We start from the raw sequence: 18,679 nt of genomic DNA on the forward strand, positions 1-18,679 counted from the left end.
AAGTTCTTTCTGTGCTTCCTTTTCCTTGTCAGACTGGAATTTCCATGCTCTGGGTTTGTGTGGGGACACTGTATTTTGAATAACTTCTAGATTTTGAGGCAAAGTAGACATGGCTGTTACTTACCTTCTGTTTCAGGGTGTCCATCCAGCATTCATAGGAGCGCAGTACCCTTATTCTGTAACAACACCATCACTGGCAGCTACAGCAGTGTCTTTCCCTGGTGTGCCCGTCCCATCCATGACGCAGATTGCCGTGCATCCCTATCACAGTGAGACGGGACTGTCGCTGTCTTCCAATGTAGCGAGTAAGTGTTACAGCTCTGTGCACAGGGCTGTGTGTAGCACAGATTTGTTAACTGTATTGGAGCTGTAACCCAGTCAGTCCTGTTCCTCACTGATTACAGGTGGCACGAGGGTTATTGCTCTGATGAGTTCTGGCCAAATCCACCCCGTTCTAAAGATGTGCATGCACAGGGGTACTGGGATTCATAAGGGGACCTGATTCAGCTAGGAGAGATTTACTTCTGTTTAGCTAAATTTCCAGTATGAGACTGTTTTGGCCTTCAGTCTAAAGCATGTTTGGAACCCTCCTGACCTTTCTGACTTCTAAGAGCTTAATTCCCCCTCTGCTTTGGGCAAGGTGAGCACAGATGATCATGAGTAGGCTCTTGTGATTCCTTTGGGTGAGGTGGGTAGAGTGCAGGAAGCAGGGAGCAGGCAGACTTCTGCTACAGAAGCACTAATAAATGTCTTTTCCTACCTGACAGATTGGAGGCAGCCAGTACCCAAAATACGGAACTTGTGTAGAGAGGACATACATTTTGGTAGAATCATGGCAATGGCAATGGGAATGATTGCTCTTGTGTTGTGTTAGGGCTTCAGTGGTGGTGAAGACCCATCAAGTAGTGTGTAGCACTGGAATAGCAGATGTTGACTGAGCTGTGGACGTGCTGTCATTGCCATGGGGTTTTGTACCAGTTGGTCATGGCTGACCCAGTCTTTATCCCCTCACTGGAGGGGCTGTAATGTTTGCCTATTTGTACAGTGCTTTGCAACTCACCAGGTGCTGGAAGACTGGTATGTGGAAAAACACTTAAGAGCTGTGTTGGCTTCCTTCATATTCAGAGTATCAGGAGAATCTTTTCAGTTGTTTTTTTTAATCTTGTATTTTGATGCCAAAAAGCCACTACAAAAGCTAATAGAGTAGCCCTAAAGACCTTAGGATCTAACAGCTGACAACCTTAGTTCTAGGCTGATGCTGTGACTCTTCATTGTGAGAAACCATTTCTGTACTCCTCCAAACAGTTATGAATCTTCCAGAAAGTGCTAATTCATCCTAGAACACTTAATGAAAGGAAAAAACGACCTCACCCTTTCCAGTTGCCATTGTTTGTAACTTGCATAAACTTCTGTTTTCAGTTCTTACAATACTGTTTCACTGTTCCTGGAGTACATAGTCATGTGGTGATGCTTGAGCTCTGGCAATAGTTCAGCTCATTCTTATGGGTTACTCTCCTTGGCCAGGCTTCAAATGCAGCATGAATTTTGCCCTGCTTTGTGGCTTGTTTGGCACTGTGTGTCTCCTTAGTTGAGGAGGTCAGATGGATCTTTCCTGGGAGGCACATTGTTCTCAGGTATTTAAACATTCACTGGTAAACATGGAGGGGAAAAAAAAAATGGAACTTGGAACATTGCTCAAGCTGGTGTAGCACCACAGCGAAGCCGTGAAGTAAGGGTAACAACGTGCACACACCTAATGGCATGTCTGCTCTGGAGTTCTCAAGCAAATCTTGCTTTTTACTCTCTGTACCTTTCTTGAGAAGGGACAGTTAGATAAACTCGAGCCTGTTGTCAGAGTACAGCTTGCTGGCTCAGTGTTAACTGCTGTCAGTACAAATTTAGGTGGTACAGTGCAATGGGTTTGCATTTGAAACCTGTGATTGCCCTTGATTTTGCTCATACTAGTTAAGTGTCTGAAGGTGACAGCTTCTCAAGTCTCCTTGCTGTTATTACTGTTGATACATGCTGTCAATGTATGCAGTGACTGTTCTTTCCAAGAATGGATTGGAGGTCAGCTTCCAGTAACACTCTTCCTGCATGGCACCTGAATGGAGAGCTGTCTTACAGCAAAAGTGGAAGAACCTGGCATTGCTGGACTTGATCTTTGAGTGACTTAATACTGCTCCTGCTCAATAATTTTCCTCAACAGCTTCTCATCAGGTGTAGACATACACGTGCTTGTTTCTGGGACAAGAAAGCAGACCCAAACATTTCATTTAATAATAGCAAAGACCTTTGAGTCCACATGTGCATTTACATGTAAAACACAGATGTTGTGCATGTTTGTGAGATACTGCAGAAGAGATGGACACGCATGTAACTGACCCCTTCAGGCCCAGCTTGCAATCAAAATAGAGATATTCCTGGCCCATGGTATTTCAGTTTTAAGTTTGTGGGTTTTGGTTGCTGTATTGTTCTGTTGAGGGGAACAGAACACTACATTGGCTGAGGGCAGTCATGTGAAGGAGAGGATGTCCCGAGTAAACTTTCTTTTAGGCTGGTGGTGGGTCCTAATGCTGCTGTTTTGCTCTCTTCAGTAGGCAGTGTCCATGCAGGATCAACGTTCCCAGCGATTCAGGGGGCTTCCTTGACAACTCTGTCCTCACAGCCCAACTCCCTTGTTACAGGGGGTTTTCCTGCCGAGGATGAGCAGCACAGTCAGCCTGTGAGCCCCCAGGGTCTGCACTACCTCCACTCCGCATACCGAGTTGGTAAGGATGGCCAAGTGGGTTTCTGCAGCCTCCTTGAGAGGGATTCAGGGCAGGGCTGCAGGTTTCCACTGTCATTTGGCAATTGGCTACTGTTGGGAGTGATGGCATCTTAGGATCATGGGAAAAGCAAGTTGATGATTATATGTGGAGGCTAAAAATTAAGGTGAAACATTAGAAGATTGAACTATTGCTTTTCAGGACTATCAGAGCAGAAGAGAAAGCTAGGTGGGTTAGAGCTGGGAAAAGCCTTGCCTTTCAGCAGGTGTATATAAAGGAGTCTGGATAGGGCTCCGAGGGTGTGACTGTGCAAGTTGTGACTATATGAAAAAATGCTCTTTGGCTCCTGATGCTCATGGATGGTGAAGGCACACATGTAGTTTAATACCAGATGAGTTTTCAGAGGCACAGAGGGGTGTGCCCTGTGCCTCTCTAGTTAGGTTGTTGAAGAGAGATGCAGAGGGAACTTACCTTTTGAGAAGTGTGGGTGTGTAATTAGCACTCCTTTCCCAGTCATACTGGTTATGAGGAGATAGTCTATGCCTTAACTGCCATTGGTACAAGGATATCAGTCTTAGGGTTTGTGAGTAAGCTTTGATTTCAGTAAACTACTGTAGTAGTAAGTAGTAAGCTACTTGTACATAGTCGTGGTCCAACCCAGTGGATGCTTGGGGAAGGAGAAGGGAGCCTCTAAGAAGAGCAAAGCCAGCAAAGGAAGAAAAACAACAAGAAAAGGGAAGGAAAGCTGTCTGGAGGTCGCTTGAGTTTTTTTGTTGAAAGCTAGAGTAGAAAGTACTTGTTAGCTAGAAAGGGGTGCAGTTGTCATTGAAAAGATCACAGTGGTAAGTGGTAGGTCACGAAGGGTGTTTAATAGCCTGAATAACAGAGAGGCACAGGCAGGGAAGAAGGTCTGGAAGATCAAGACATGGGACACGTTGGTATTTGAGAACTGTTTAAATGGAAGGATTTGCCTGAATGACTATAATGGCATAGGTGAAATGTTTGCAGATTGGCTCAGTGTTGGCCTGTTGTCTTTGCAGCAGAGCAGGTTGCTTTGGGTAGCTTCTCTGTTACGAAATTGCTTTCAGGACACCTCTTGTGGTGCAGCTTTTGGGGCTGTCTGCTTGATGTTGTGGTAGATGCTTGTGCAGCTCTGATTAGGGGTGATGACTGTGCAGGTTTCTGAGTTGGAAGCAGCAGATCCAGATGTTCTTGTGGATAGTTTCTGGGCTGGCAGGCTCCAAGAGGAGCCTTTTGTTTCTGTCTGGACTCTTTGCAGCTATGGAATTTTCTGTTGTTGAAGGGCAGGCCAATCAGGTGGTGTTGCAGTGAGTGAAAATGCTGGTCTAGGTCTTACTGGGCAGAAGTGCCTCTTGACTGTGGCTGCCACTTTCTCACAGGGATGCTGGCTCTGGAGATGCTTGGCCGAAGAGCTCACAACGACCATCCCAACAACTTCTCCCGCAGCCCACCCTACACAGAGGATGTAAAATGGCTTCTTGGGTTAGCTGCAAAGTTAGGTAAGGCTCAGAGCAGTACTTCAACAGAAATTCACTTGATGGGATTTGGACCATGGTGGGAAAAAGCTCTCAGAGGAGTGAAACTTCAAAGATTGGGTGAACCTGATGTCGATCCCATTCCTGAGAGTGTTTCAGAAGATCCCTACTGTTCTTTCATCCATCCATTTGTCCCATTTCTGGGTTCTGTGGTTTTGAATTCAGTGATTTTGAATTTTGATGCACTGGATGAAGTACATGAGATTGGACAGGGTTCAGAGCGTGTCTCTCTTCCATTCTTTAACAGTAATTCTTTCTTTTCCCTTTCCACTATATTGTAGGTATTCCTCTTTCTTATGTACATTTATACCCTCTGTAAGGAACCTTTTATAGCAATAGGTGTTCAAACCACCAATTGTTTGGGGTTTTTATTTTCTTTTTTTGTTTTGTTTTGTTTTTACTTCCCTTTTGTTCTTGTATCTTTTCTGTCAGCTCATTTTTTTAGTTCTTTCACAAGCAGTAAGAACTAAAAAAACCAACCACCGTTACAAACAACCTGTCTGGTGGCACAGCTTCTGCTGCTTGTGGTGGCAAAGCTCCACTGTAGGAAGCGGTGTCTACAGACTCCTTAAGGCATGAGTGCTGGGACATCTAGGTGCTTCCTGGTTGGGCAGTCAGAAAACAATGGAGAAGGTGCAGTGTCTCTCTAGTTACTTTGCCACATCAGTTTTCTTACGTATCCCCTTTAAAGACAGGTGAACTTTGGAATACCAGTGACTGAGGTGGTATATGGTTTCTCCTCAGACCTGATGGATAAATCAGAATGTTCTCTTGTCCCCGTGAGTGTGCTAGCCTGTCTCCCCCAAGCCTGCTTGAGGATGCATTACACTGAGAAGAAGGTGCTTCAGATCCAGGTTCTTGCTGGGAAGTATGTGTTTTTTTGTGTCTCTCATCCTAACATTGTTGTTCTGACTTCTCCTTCCTGTGCAGGTGTAAACTACGTGCATCAGTTTTGCGTTGGTGCAGCCAAGGGGGTGCTGAGCCCTTTTGTGCTCCAGGAGATCATCATGGAAGCTCTGCAGAGGCTCAACCCTGCCCATGTGCACAACCATCTGCGCACCCCAGCCTTCCACCAGCTGGTGCAGAGGTGCCAGCAGGCCTATTTGCAGGTAAAGTGTGGTCTGTCTTCTTGCCTCTCAAAGCTGCCAGGCCATTGCCTGCCTTGCAGGTACTGCCTCTGTGCTTGTGCAGAGGAGAAGGGGCCTTGGGTACTGGTAGCTGAACTGGTCTATTGCCTCATGTATCCCTGTCCCTCAGCAGGGACTACAATACGTATCACTGGCCTGTTTGGAGGCTGCATGCAGAGGAACTCATTGTACTGCTTCTTCTGAGACCTCTTGCCTCCTGTGCTTTCCACGAAGGCTGGGGTGGTTCTGTGTCTTCCTCACTCCAAGTGCTACCCCTGCTTTTAAACTTCTGAACTTTGTTTGCTATGTTTTCAAGCCCCCTGTCCACTCAGTGTAAGCCTTACTCCACCCATGCGCCTTAGCAAAGCAGATGTCCTGTGAGCAGGCTGGGCCCCCGTGTGTAACCTGCAGAATGAGAAGTGTGAGGTTTGGGTGCTGGTGGCATGGAGCATTACCTGACCCTTTAGCACTGTCCTATGGCCCAGTTCAGTGCTCATGAAGGGGAGAGCACCTGCTGATGCCTTGTGCTGCATTTCGGTGCTCTGAGGGAGCACTGGCCTTGGCTGCATTGGGGGTGTAGGATACAGCACGGCTGGCTTTTGAGATAGTTCTCCTTTGCCAGAGCCACTGAGTCCCGGGACTGCTGGTGGGTAACGGGATCATGTGACATATTGCCCTGGGAGCTTGAGGCCTCGAGTGTCATCAGCATGAGAGTGGTGAGCAAATACCTTAAGGCTCTTTCCCTGTTCCCATCCAGTACATCCATCATCGGGTGATCCATCTCACTCCAGCTGACTACGATGACTTTGTGAATGCCATCCGCAGCGCCAGAAGCGCCTTCTGCCTGACTCCCATGGGCATGATGCAGTTCAATGATATTATCCAGAACCTAAAGCGCAGCAAGCAGACGAAGGACCTGTGGCAAAGGGTCTCTCTGGAAATGACCACCTTCTCACCGTGACATCGGGCGGAGCTCCACGGACACACAACCCTTTGCCCAACATAGTTGTAGTTCCATTTACACCATCCTTCCTTCTGGTGTCTTTTTTATTTTAGTTTTAACTTGTTGGAAACCACTGATCTGATGTATTTATACCATGACATTCCTCTCCAGCACTGTTGCGTGTTGGCGCTCTGCTTCGCTCGCTCTTCCTCCTCCTTCTCAGTGGGCTGCAGGCTTCAGAAGCATCAGGAAATGAGAAGGAAGTTGAGCTGGCTGCCCTGTGGTGTAGTCACTGCTTTTTTCCCTGAGCCCCAGGAGGCTGTCCTGCGAGCAGTTTGCAGTGTGATTGCGCACATGTTAGAGGGGTTGGGGATTCTGTCTTAAATATTTATTTTGGCATTTATAAATATGTAAACTTTTTTTTTTTGTATGGGCTTCTCTTACTCCACACACCATCTCCTGTTGGGAGTGGCTGGGACTGCTGTGCACAGTGAGTGCTTCCTCCATCCATTTCAGCAACTCCTGCTGAGAGAAGCTGAGGCTGGAGTCGCACGGCCAGGGCCACCTCGGCGGCTTTCTGCAGCAGCAGCTGAGGGCAGAGGCTGGAGCTTGGGCAGTCAGTCCATGGCTGGGCTGAGCTGCCTGGGAACTGCCAGAAGTGCTTGGGCTCTTTCTCAGGAGTGTCCCTCACTGGGCACTGCTGACTCATAGAATGTTTTGATCCTGGTTGTTACAAGTTGTACAATCCTGTTTCTTTTGGCTGGGGTATTACTCTCCTGTAATCAGTTTCTTATCCCTCGTCTCTTCTTGTTTCCTGATTAAACACTCGTTTTCTTAGACTGACTCTCTCTTCTCTCTGCTATGATGTTGACAGTCTGATGCAGCTGGCCAGCTGTGTGCCAGTGGGAGCTCTTATGTGCCTTGGTAGATAGCTGCCTTGCCGTGGGGAACAGAAATCCAGCACAAAGCAGGAGACCAGAGCTTTTACACAAGCTCTGAGCCAAAGGTTTCTTGCCTGGTAGTTTTGTGAGAGCAACGTGCCTCTGCAGAGACTGAGGTATGTGTGGACTGGGTTGTTGATGACTGTCAAGAGAGTTAGTAGATAATCCTGGGATGTTCTGCCTACAGTTCTGTCAGCCACTATGTTCCTTTTCTAGTCTTGACACCAGTAATGTGTGATAATGCAGACCTGTGTGTTTCCAAAGTATCATGCGAAACAGCAGCTGCTGCTCCTTGATGTAATTGTTAAAGAAGGCGAGTGGTTTACTCCCGCGTGTTTAGAGATACTTGGTGGACTATGAAAGATATCCAATAGGGACAGCATTGCAGAAAATTAAATTTAGAAAGCTGAAGCATACAAGCACATAAATTTCAGAGCTTTTACAACTGGAAGGCAGATAATCATGGATGTTAAGAATCAAGTTTCTCAGTAATATTTTGCTTCTTACTTGGGTTTAGTCAATGACAATGGGAGGCTTTAGTTCCTGCAAGTTAGAATTATGTGCCTGTATTTGATATTTTCATATTTTCAGTGATACTCTTAAAAATAAACAAGGTAACCCATAAGCACAGGGCAAAACAGATGAACAGGCTCCTTTGGTTTGACTTTGTGTACTGCACAGGCCAGAGTATTACTGAGGTTCCTCTACTTCTGATTGTGCAACAGTATAAATATTTAAAGATCTTCTTACAGCCCCTTGTATTCCTCCATGAAGTGTCTAGCTACATGCTAATTATAAATGCAGATGTTCGTAATAATGTGTTAAGTTTTGTGGTTTTTAAAGTAAAGTCCATGTTGATTATGAGCTTCCTGTGATTGGGCAAAACTTCTGGATTTGCCTGGAGAGCACAGCCTTATGTCTGGAAGGTTTGGGTTCCTAGAACACTTTCTGTGCTTTCTGGTTCTTGCATGGTTCAGAACTGCAAAAGGAGCTTGAAAAAAGTGAGTTGTCTAATAAATAGTCTTTTCCTTTCTACTGCTATAGGAGAAAATCTGTGGAAGAGAAAGGAGCATCTTTTAGAAGGAAAGAAGCATAAGGGAAATGGGCAAAAGAGTTGAATGTTAAGTAGCAGGAGCACATGTGACTGCAGTAAGGATTTGGACTGAATAGGGGAATGAAATCAGAGCCTTATCTGTGATATATATTTGAAGACTATATTTAGACCCTGAGCAGGCAAGTTTTCAGACTACTGTAATTATAAAACACCAGGAGAATGAGAACACTATCACCAGTATCTTTATTTTGGGAAAATACAGTGGAGCTGTATACTCTGAGGTTAGAATGGATGTTGTCTGGAAGCATACTTACTTTCATGCTGTGTAGTTCTCATAAAGACCAAAAGAAATCACAGTGCTCATTACCTCTCATTGTGCTCAAAACTTTATCTCTTTGGTTATTTTACCCAGTCTAGTCCTCATACAGATTGCACTGCTCCTATATGAGGGACCCTGTCAGGCTTGTCTTCCAGCAGCTGCAGAACCCAGTCAGAGGAAGAGCCAGGGAATCTCACCTCAAGTTGACACTGGCTGAACAAGCAGCTCAGTGGTATGAGTCACAGGTTGGTCATTTCAGAAGTTTCCAATTTTGTCTCTGAAAAAATTAATCAGAGTGAGCAGACAGAGATGGGAAGTGTGTGGAGGTGCTGTGCTCTCATTTAGGTCTTCCAGAAGACACTTTCAGTTCTGGATCTCTGTTGTTATTCTTGAGTCATGTCCCACAGAAATATTTCTGAGCAAGGACAGGAGAAAGTGAGAAAGGAGATGATGATGCTTTTCCTTATCTTGTGGCTGGGGGGTTGTTGAGGTATTTTTCCTTTATATGAAATGGGATGAGCCCTGGTGGCCTGTTTAAACAAAAATTATTACCCACTGCAGTTTTGTTAGTTTGGTCACTGTTCCAGGAGTGGGAAAAAACGCAGAAATTCTGAAAAGATGTTTCAGTAGAAGACCTGTAAAAGAGGTTGCAGGCAACTCAAATTTCCTTTGCCTTTAAGTTAGCCCATGTTTTTTTGCTTTGAGTAACTGATCTCTAGGACCTTGCCTTGCCAGCAACACATGAAGTGGCTGCAGTCAAGGCCAACTGCCAGAGCAGCTGGATGCTTCCAGTGTAGAAATGATTTTACACGACCGAGAAGCTTCTTCTATGTTGGCTGTCACCTCTTCCTAGGCTGGGCAGCAAATGCTGAATTTAGTGAGTACTAATAGCTACAGGTATTTGTCTGGATAGGACCTGGCCCCCACTTGCATGAAGAGAGATGATATTCTGTGATGGGAGACCTTGCAATGGGTTATTGTCACATCTGGTGAAGTCCAATTCACTGTCTGTTCCTGAAGGTAAGATAAATGAGGTCCTCTGTTCACAATGACTTGCTTTCACTTGCCATATTTGTTTCCTCTTATGCCCACAGGAAATACACTCTCCCTGTTAGCTCTTACTGTCTCTGGAAACAACAGCTCACTTCAGTGGGGAGCTGGAGAAGTCAAATTTGTACAGGTGCAGATGAAACCAACTGAGAAGTGACTGATGTCACTGAGAAATGCCTACGAGATACTGTGGGCTGGTTTTCACTGTACTACGAGTGTTGAAGATGGAGCTGCTTATTAGCCCTAATTAGGGAAGTGTGCTATGGGGCAGCCTTGCACTGTGAGTTAACCCTTGGTTTGCACTGAAAGTTTTGTTGGTTTCTTCAGCTAAACCACCTGCTGTGGTGCACAGATGTACGCTTTGTACTCTGTCAAAAATCAGCACAGGCAGATAAAAGCAAATGGTGTTCCAGTGTTAGGATACTTAAAAGGATTTCCTTAAAAATGGAGAGTTCCTGTGTCTCATTTTATGTATATACAGTAGGGGCCATACCTCTAAAAATGTAAGGGAGATAGTGTGAGAAGATAAAGGTGAGATACTGTAAATGAAAGGGCCTTTTTCCCTGTCCCCTTCCCCAAGGATATTAGTGGGTGGCTTTGTAGTGTCATTCCCCTTGTCTGGATGCATTCGTATCCTGTATCTGGGACAGCAGCATTTGTAACTGTTGATCTCTGCATGGTTTCTGAGTCTTCAGGGCTGTCTTGGCATAAATCTTGGCATTAGTGTAGTTGGCAGAAGATATGCCAAGATTGGACTTCAAGTCATTGTAAGGAATAGTGTGAGTTTTGGTCTTATGGAATGGATAAAATAAAGGTTTTAGTCATTGCAAGCCTCATTCCTTGGAATGCATCTCATGCTGCAGAGGCTCTTTTTTAATTCGTAGGTCAGGTATGCCAAGCTCTCAGAAGGCTGACTCCCCTCCTCCCTTTCTGGACATATTCATCTGTAACCATCCTTCTCACCTGTGAAAGATTTTTTTGGAGGCACTTTCCAGGAATAGGTGTTACCAGAACAGTATTTGCCTTTGGACTTCCGTGTCTTTGCGACCCATGAACAAGGCGAGCTGGAGTTGCCCTGTGATGAAGCAACACGTAGGGCTGCAATCAGCTGAAAAGCCTGCTTCTGGCTGGTTTTGTTTACGGTCCTTACTTTTTATTGGATATGTATTTTCCTTTTAGAGAGCCCATTCAGAAACAACCTTCTGCAGCGTTGTTGAAACTAGACTTTTTAAATATTTTGCCTGGGTTTGTTTTTGATCAAGCCTGGTACTGGTGTATTTTGGGACAGAATACAGGCTTTTACTCTCCCAGCTTATTTAGTGCCCTCTTAGCTTGTGTTAGACTGAAGTGCACAGAACACCCTTGAAATCCCAGTCAGTGGAAAGGGGAGTAAGTATTGAAATATCCATGAAGTTTTTCACCACGTCCTGGTAGAAGTCGACAGCTGTAACAACATGACATAAATTTGAAATAATTTTCTCTAAGAGGTGGGAAAGTTGTATTTGTCTTACCTAGATATTAAGAGAGGGGCAGGATGTAACTGGGAAGATTATGTTCCAAAACAGAAAAGTGTGCTTACAGTCTGCTACCAATGGGGTTTTTCTGAACTAGAGTGCAGAAAGAAAAAGGGTAGGTTGGGCCATGAGGACTTCTTAGCATTTGATGACCACGACTGTTGTACAACTTTGCTTTTAAGCCCTACTGATAGACTGAATGGCTCTCAACGACACTTTATTTAAAATATTTTGTGTTTTTCTGTGCCTGAATTTAGCTGCCATTGGCATGATTATATTGAAGGTGGGGTCTTTTGATTGATATTGATTTGTCATTGCTTTTCTGGGCATGTTACTATTGACTGATGGAGCAAAATGACCAGCAAGGAATCAAAGGATGCTCTTTCCAGCTGAGTGTAAGGGCTGAAGAACAACAGGATGAGTTTAATCGAGTGGCTTGTTAGATTCGTATCACTAGACTTTCTTGTGTCGTTCTTTGAGGAGCTGCAGGCTTCTGCCAGGAATCTGTGCCTCTGCAGTGCTGTCATCAAGTGAAAACTGCGCTTTTCAGCACTCAGATTTTTGTGTAGAATGGATAGGTGCTGCCACCTACAGAGAAATTCTCCGTTTCCTTAGAAGGTCTTCGCTCTGGAGCTGAGACTTGTACCAGTATTTCCTGAACCTAATACAAAGAGGTAGCAGCCTACTTTTAAGGATCTTGCCAATTGAATTCCAGAGGTCATATGTGAGTACAAATTCCAAAGAGCTGTTTCCTATTGTTATTGTTTTGCCAATTCTCACCTTTCATGCACCTGTCTATTAGAATCACATGTCTTTCTGATCCCTGGGTCAAATTTCTCCTTTTTAAATGAGTCAGTTTCCTATGCATCAAACTGATAAAATATTTTTATAATACATTTAAAAAAACCCTTTAGGTTCTGTTTTTTTCCTTGTCTTAGAAAAGAACTGCTTACCACAAAGTTTTGTTACTAAATGTTGAGGCAAGAAGATGAGGTTTATCTCCACTAAGGAAGTGTAAGGATCTGTAATGTTTAACTGCCTGATAGGTCAGTACCTATTAACCAGTGTCTCTCACTGAAAAAAAAATGGCTTTTGTTGGCTTTTTGATAGCCGAGATCTTCTGATATTATAGAAGCTTCTCTTAGGAGGCAGTGTTTGTTTCCACAGCTTCGAAGGGATGTCTGGAAGGAGGGTAGCTTCTTCACTAGTGTGCTGTCAGGGAGAGGTAGCAGATTTGAAAATGGTTCTTCATCAGGTAAGGACAGTGCTCTGTTTGGAACTGACCACAACAGGCGATTTGTTTGTCATTAACATAAGCAGTAAGAAGTAGCAGAGCATACAAATTAAGCAGCTGGGAGGAGGGAGGGAAGAAGTAATGAGCCTGCACCTTTGCCCTTTGCTGCCTGGAGTGCTGGACTAGCAACAGTACGCTAACACTGGCATTTAGTGAGCTCTCCCAACATTTATTCCTCATACTTTCTTTTAGTGTTTAAAACTCCATCTCCCCAAAGATGTACCATAGTCTGAGGTAAAGCATGAAGTAATTGTGTAAGTGATAACCTGCAGTGGATTAAAAGCAGGAAAATGTTTAAGGGAGCAGCAGTAGCATTGGACCTGACATCCTTCACCTTCTGTGGCACATGTAAAAATAGCTGTCTTGCTGCAGCTGTGGTTATTGGTGAAGTGCCTGGAGAAGTGAGAGCCATAAGACTCTTTTATAATGCTGTGACACCATGCCTATTTAAACAATGTTTTGGTTCCAGGTCCCTGTGAGGTTGTTTGTTTTTTAGTGTAGAGCTGCTCATGGGCTGCTGGCCCAGGCACACCTGGACAGGAGGGACAGAGCCAAGCTCTGCTGTGGCAGGAACAGCAGCTGAAAACCACTGCAGGAGCCAGGGATGGCCTAAAAGTCACCACTACTGCAAACCACTAAGAATGAGTCTCTAACTGTAGGCTGTGTGCTGTGCCAGCATCTGCAAGCCCACCGGTGCACTCGCAGAGAGAGCAGCCTTGGGACACTGTGTGTTGTTTCAAAGTAAGTTAAACAAACACCTTTGTTGCCCTCCCGAATATCCGCTCTAGGGCCGGGATTAGGTTCTTCACTTTTTCTTACCCTTCTACAAGCTTAGGGTCCATGACATCACTCCAAATCATCACAGAGAAGAAAAATAAGTAGTACATTTATTGAATCTCCACTTACTTCTACTACTTCTAGCCTTTATTCAGACACGTGCTCAGCTTCGAGAGCCAAGAATTTCTTCATTATCATTCAATGTGAATGATGCTATACAGTGCAGGAAGTTGGGCTTTTCTCTCTAACAGGAGTGAGAGAGCGATTTCTTGTCTTTCCGTCCTTTTTTTGGCTGCACAAAATAACCCTTTCCAAGGGCACATGAAATAAAATACTATATTGCATACTATATACATTTACATACAATGGTAAATGCACCATTCATTCAGAAACACACAATACCTAAGGCTCAACGGAAAAGCTCAACTGAAGCAACTTCTCTCTGGATAGGAGAGAAGTAGCTCATGACACTGGAAGTTTCCATAACCTGTGTTCATGTGGATCCTGCCCCTCTGTTCCCTAGAACTGCAGCAACCTCCAAGGACCATCTCTGCTGAGGAAGGAGGGACAAAGGTCCACACCACTGCAGAAGCCCACGGCTCAGGGACAGAAAACATGTACAACCATGATGGAGGATTTCCTCTGAGAGTAATTATCCAGCAACTGCAGGAGGCAGCAAAGCACCTTTAGTGTACTTACTTGACCACATGCAGAAGTAAGAAAATGAACAGCCCCTTTTGGACATGGGAAACCACTTCTGGTGCAAAGCCTTCCCTTTATATCTGAACAATACTTACTTTTTACTGTTTTTTTTGCTTTTCTTCTTGGATTGTTGGACTGCAAGAAGATTAAAAAAGCTGCTAGCTATTGGAATATGTGGTTCGGGCCCTGGAGTTGTTGGAGAGGGAAAAATGTTTTTTTTTTTTCAGCTGACTGGACATGGAGAACTGAATTGTTTGCTTTCAGATGTCTCATCAGCCTTATTTTACAATACCTGAGCTTTGCCTCCCCCATCTGCTGGGCTGCACTGACACATGCCTCTAAAGTGCTCTATGGGGACATTGCTGCTCCTTGGTTATCTTTTGAAATGTCAAAGTCCCTGCAGAGAAATACTTGCCACATTGCCACATGTGGCAACCTCTTCCCTAAGATAACAAAGCAATTCTGTGTCTGTCAATACCTGCAGCTCTACCTTATCTCCCTCTGCCTCTGACAGAGGCACTGGGCATTGTATCACACCCCAACTGCTGCAGGTAAGGAGAGGCAATCTTCCTTGTCTAGCACAGCTGTCTGCCAGAAGGTGCAGTCCCCGCCATCCACACGCAGTGGCACTGTAAGCAATGGGCATGGCCACCATGCTCTCCAGGGGAGGAACAAGGCACTCCTGTACCTTGCCACGCCACGTACGGATAGAATTTGGGGTTCACTGGACTAGATTCCCCTTTTTTTTAGGCTGCTGCTCTCCTCAGCAGTAGGCTCAATAGCTCACTCTGCAGTGTTTACTTCTGGGCTCAGAGGAGTAACACATTAATTCCAGCTAGTGCTGGTTTCACAGACTGAGAAAAGTAATTTAAACATACAGAAAGTGTTAACTGTGCTCTCTCCTCTGCTCAAAGTAGGGCAGGCATTCCAAATATGTCCTGTAAATAAAAGTCAAATTGTAACACACCATTAATACTCAAGAATGTGACTTTCACTCTATGTCAGAGGCAGCAGCCCTTCCCAAGGGTCAGGAAAGGCTCCACATGCACATTCTCTGCTCCTGCTCATTTGTCCAGTTGTTTTGGCTTCACAAGAGATGGCATCATGGCACACACTGGAGCACCACACATCCCAATGGCACTGAGGGCAGGGGAGTCCCTCTCAGCTCCAGCTGGAGTTCTGCAGTTCCTCTCGGAGCCAGGTTGGAAGGGGCTGCCCAAGTCTGTTCATCAGCTTGGATAGCTCAATGTTGTGCTCCCGGTAGAAGTCTCTAAGAAATAGCCGTGACTGTGTGGAAAAAATAGACCACATTAGCATGACAGAAAATGCTACCCTCAACACAGATTCCATAGGTGATCAGGACAGATGGTAGAAAAATCCAGATTGGTTTCTTGGGATGTTTCTACATCTCTTGCTGCCAACAGATTTGAGTTACTCACCAAGGAATCCATATCAGGGTATTTTCTTCCTTTACTCTTTCCTAGGCATTTAGTTTTTCCTCCGTCTAGCAGCTGGCACCAAAATCCTTTTGCTTCATCAAATCTGAAAAGAACACTTGTCTTTAAAAGATTCATCCACATGCCCAATTAGTAGCAGCAGAAATTAAGTAACTGCATAGATATGTCCTATTTTAGTGATTTATTTGTGGTATTTGTTCCTTTTTTTTTTAGCACTTGCCTACTCTGACAAGAAATCATTACAAACAAACATGACTCAGCTTTATGCAAATTTCAGAGGTAAAATGGTGTTACAATATTTGTTCATGGGAGGGAGATAATAATCAGTGTTTTAGTATATGTAAATTCTTTTAAATTGCCTCACTGTAGTTGAATATTTGAGAATCCCCCAATTGTTTAAAGAGTCAAGTGTTTCTTGTCTTGCTAAAACACAGGTATAAGGCAGTGTTGGGAACCATGTCTGGATCTGGTCTGCTCTGTGCCCTCAGATGCCCAAAGGTGAGCTTGAGGTTTGAGCAAGTACCCTACCAAACCTGAGGCAAGCTGTCCAACACCATTTACTTTCTGCCTCTGGCTGAAGGGTACCAGCCAGTACCACTCCTGTACCACTTTTCCATTTACCACCAGCATCTGTGCTTCAGCAAGTAAAGCTCTCAGATAACCTGACATTTTCCTAAATCTGCTCTCCCCTGGGGAGCCACGTGGAAAACAGCTGTAGGAGGAGAACTGAATTGGTTCTTCTCTCTTGACTGCAAAAGGAAAGGGCAACTGCTGCGTGCCCTCCCTGCCCCCACACCAGCCTCAGCCAGCATAGTCTGTGACAGCAGAGATGATGTGAAAACACAGGTTTCAGCTGCAAAGAACAATATTCAGCATCTCCAGTGGGCTTGCAGAGTTTCCACTGAAGACTGATGTGGTCACAGTTCAGCTTCAACAGCACTTCATCTATTCAGATTAACTGTGGGCAAGATCACAGTAACGGCTGAGTAACATCCTTCAGCGTAGTAGCACTGTTTGCCTCTGCTAACACTCCCTCAGATAGCCCCGGGCACCTGTCAAATCCACGTCTTCTGTAGTAACAGCCTCTACCTCAAAACTGTGCAGTGTGTCCCCAATTTCCATCTGGGTGAAGATATGAGCAGCTTGTCACACATTTTTATCCTACCTCCTCTACCTTCTGTCAGATACAGGTATAACACAAAGCATAAGGAGTGCTAATAATTCCAACACCTTTTCTGAAACTACAAAGACCAAACGGAAGAAACATCATAGTCTTTCCAGAAATTATAGGGGAAGGGGTGGGTTTGGCATTGTCACAGACAAGCATGAAATTGCTCACAGCAGTAACTAAGCTGTGATTCCAGTCTTGGTACAGTTTGTCATGCTATCTGAACCTAATTTTAGGTTAGGCACACCTCTGAAACCTTTGCAGGTCTTGTAGTCACAGACAAAAAGTGTTTTTTCAATCAAGAGCTTACTGGCTGAGAAAGCATCCTACCTGAGGGCCTGGGTGTAGTTGAAGAGTGGTGTAACTCCCAAGAACTTCTGGATGTTGTCCATTACAGAGGCAGGGTTGTGTCTCAGCTCCTGACCATCCACAATGAGAAGCTGAAAAGAGAGCAGCTGCCTGAGCCTGTGCCATCTTGTGCTGACTAACACCTGTGAGCTCCCTGGATCTCCAGCTGCCCCCAGCCTTTGTGCCTGTGAGTGAAGGCAGCCAAAGTCTGTCTGTTCTAGCACAACACAGTGGGGGGATGTGGCCCACTTGTCACCACAGATGATAGAGAAGTTATGATCAGGGCCACAAGTACCATAAAACAGTAGATCATGACAGGCCTTGCTTCATAAAGTTGTCTTTGGCCAAACCCCCTTTAACTAAGTACTAAGACCCAGCAGTAGCATGTACAGATTGTCTCGGGATACCTCATGTATTCTTTTTAGATGTCAGGAGCCACTGTGCTAAGTATTCTCCTGTAACCTATGATTATTCTGCTGTTACAGGTATCATAGACAATAACAAACAACATTTGTGCTAATAAATTACCTATTCCAAAGAACAGAATAGAGAAATAGTCACATGAACTGAAGGCAGGAGACCTTAGCCCACAGTAAGAACAGGGAAGGTGTGTGTCATTCCTCACAGCAGTAACCTCCATGAATAGTAAGGCAAGGAGATACAAGCCCAAGAATGCTTTACCATGTCTCTCTTAGTCTTGGGAGATCTGTAATGTACAGCTTAGGCTCTGCTGCTTTGGCAGAGAATAAGAGACTAAATGGGCACTATAAACCTCTGCTGGACTGAGAATAACCCCAGCAACAGAGAGGAATTTGAAGAAAAATATCCTAACTCACACTATATATATGTTAGACAGTCTAAAAACATCTTGGAAATGTAGAGGCAATAATGATCTATACTGTCTATAATATGCCATTTTGCAAATTTATACACTAAACACAGAATCCTGACATCTCTGCAGTGAGCTTTCCTTTCAGCAGACAGCTAAAGGCTTCACAACATGGGAATTAACAAGAGGCAGAATCCAAAAGCCTCTCTTTAAAGCAATGAAACCACAGCAGGTAGCTGAAGACCTGGGCCAGAAGAGGGTCCCTGAGCTGCAGGTTGCCAAGAAGAAAGGAAGGAAGTGCTAACACTGATGTTCTTGCTGAACTTCTGAGTACTGTGGAGCTCTCTAGGAGACCACAGTATCCTCCTGAACTCATTTACTTTTACAAATGCAATACAGTGCAAAATTGGAGTAATCAAGCCTGATTTCTTACCTGCTCGTAACAAGAGAAAGGAAGTGGTGGCTCTTGTTCCAAAAGGCAAGACAGAAGGGGAGTACATGCACATGAATGAGTTTGTTGCCCCCTCCTCTACACTAAACCTACAAGGGGCCCCAGGAGAGCCTGTGCTGCCAAACCTCCTACCTGCCCTGAGGGGTAGTATGTGAGCCAGCGCTCCAGGTGCGTGGAGTACCAGCCAGGGAGCAGGCACCGGCTCTGCAGGTTGCGCAGTTCCTGAGGGGCCTGGGGTTTCGCAGAGATCACTTGGTAGAAGGTGTAATTGAGCGCCACAGGGTCATTGTGAGCACGCTGGTGCTGAAAAACACAAGCTGAATTTAGGAGCAGGAACACAGGATTCCACCTTACATATCTCTGTGCAGACCCTCCTGACTC

General features: G+C 44.9%; 2 protein-coding genes across 7 annotated transcripts in view; one reads left to right on the forward strand and one right to left on the reverse strand.

Annotated features, from left to right (window-relative positions):
• Positions 1-7,231, forward strand: part of ZSWIM8 (zinc finger SWIM-type containing 8) — a 60,361-nt gene extending 53,130 nt beyond the window's left edge. The window contains exons 22-26 of the mRNA XM_050336254.1: positions 137-305; positions 2,598-2,771; positions 4,169-4,288; positions 5,255-5,433; positions 6,209-7,231. Coding sequence (XP_050192211.1) covers positions 137-305; positions 2,598-2,771; positions 4,169-4,288; positions 5,255-5,433; positions 6,209-6,412 — 846 coding nt within the window. The 3' untranslated portion in view covers positions 6,413-7,231. The remainder of the gene's footprint in view (positions 1-136; positions 306-2,597; positions 2,772-4,168; positions 4,289-5,254; positions 5,434-6,208) is intronic.
• Positions 7,232-13,427: 6,196 nt separating this feature from the next.
• The window catches only part of NDST2 (N-deacetylase and N-sulfotransferase 2), a 132,288-nt gene continuing 127,036 nt past the window's right edge, over positions 13,428-18,679 (reverse strand). For all 6 annotated transcript variants that reach the window (XM_050336292.1, XM_050336326.1, XM_050336301.1 and 3 more), the window contains 4 exons: positions 18,431-18,601; positions 17,001-17,110; positions 15,485-15,587; positions 13,428-15,332 (listed from right to left, as the gene is read on the reverse strand). In XM_050336292.1, coding sequence (XP_050192249.1) covers positions 15,207-15,332; positions 15,485-15,587; positions 17,001-17,110; positions 18,431-18,601 — 510 coding nt within the window. In that variant the 3' untranslated portion in view covers positions 13,428-15,206. The remainder of the gene's footprint in view (positions 15,333-15,484; positions 15,588-17,000; positions 17,111-18,430; positions 18,602-18,679) is intronic.

This window comes from Myiozetetes cayanensis, unplaced genomic scaffold (assembly GCF_022539395.1).
Source record: "Myiozetetes cayanensis isolate MyiCay16 unplaced genomic scaffold, myiCay2020 scf10, whole genome shotgun sequence".
In the NCBI taxonomy this organism is placed as follows: Eukaryota; Metazoa; Chordata; class Aves; order Passeriformes; family Tyrannidae; genus Myiozetetes; species Myiozetetes cayanensis.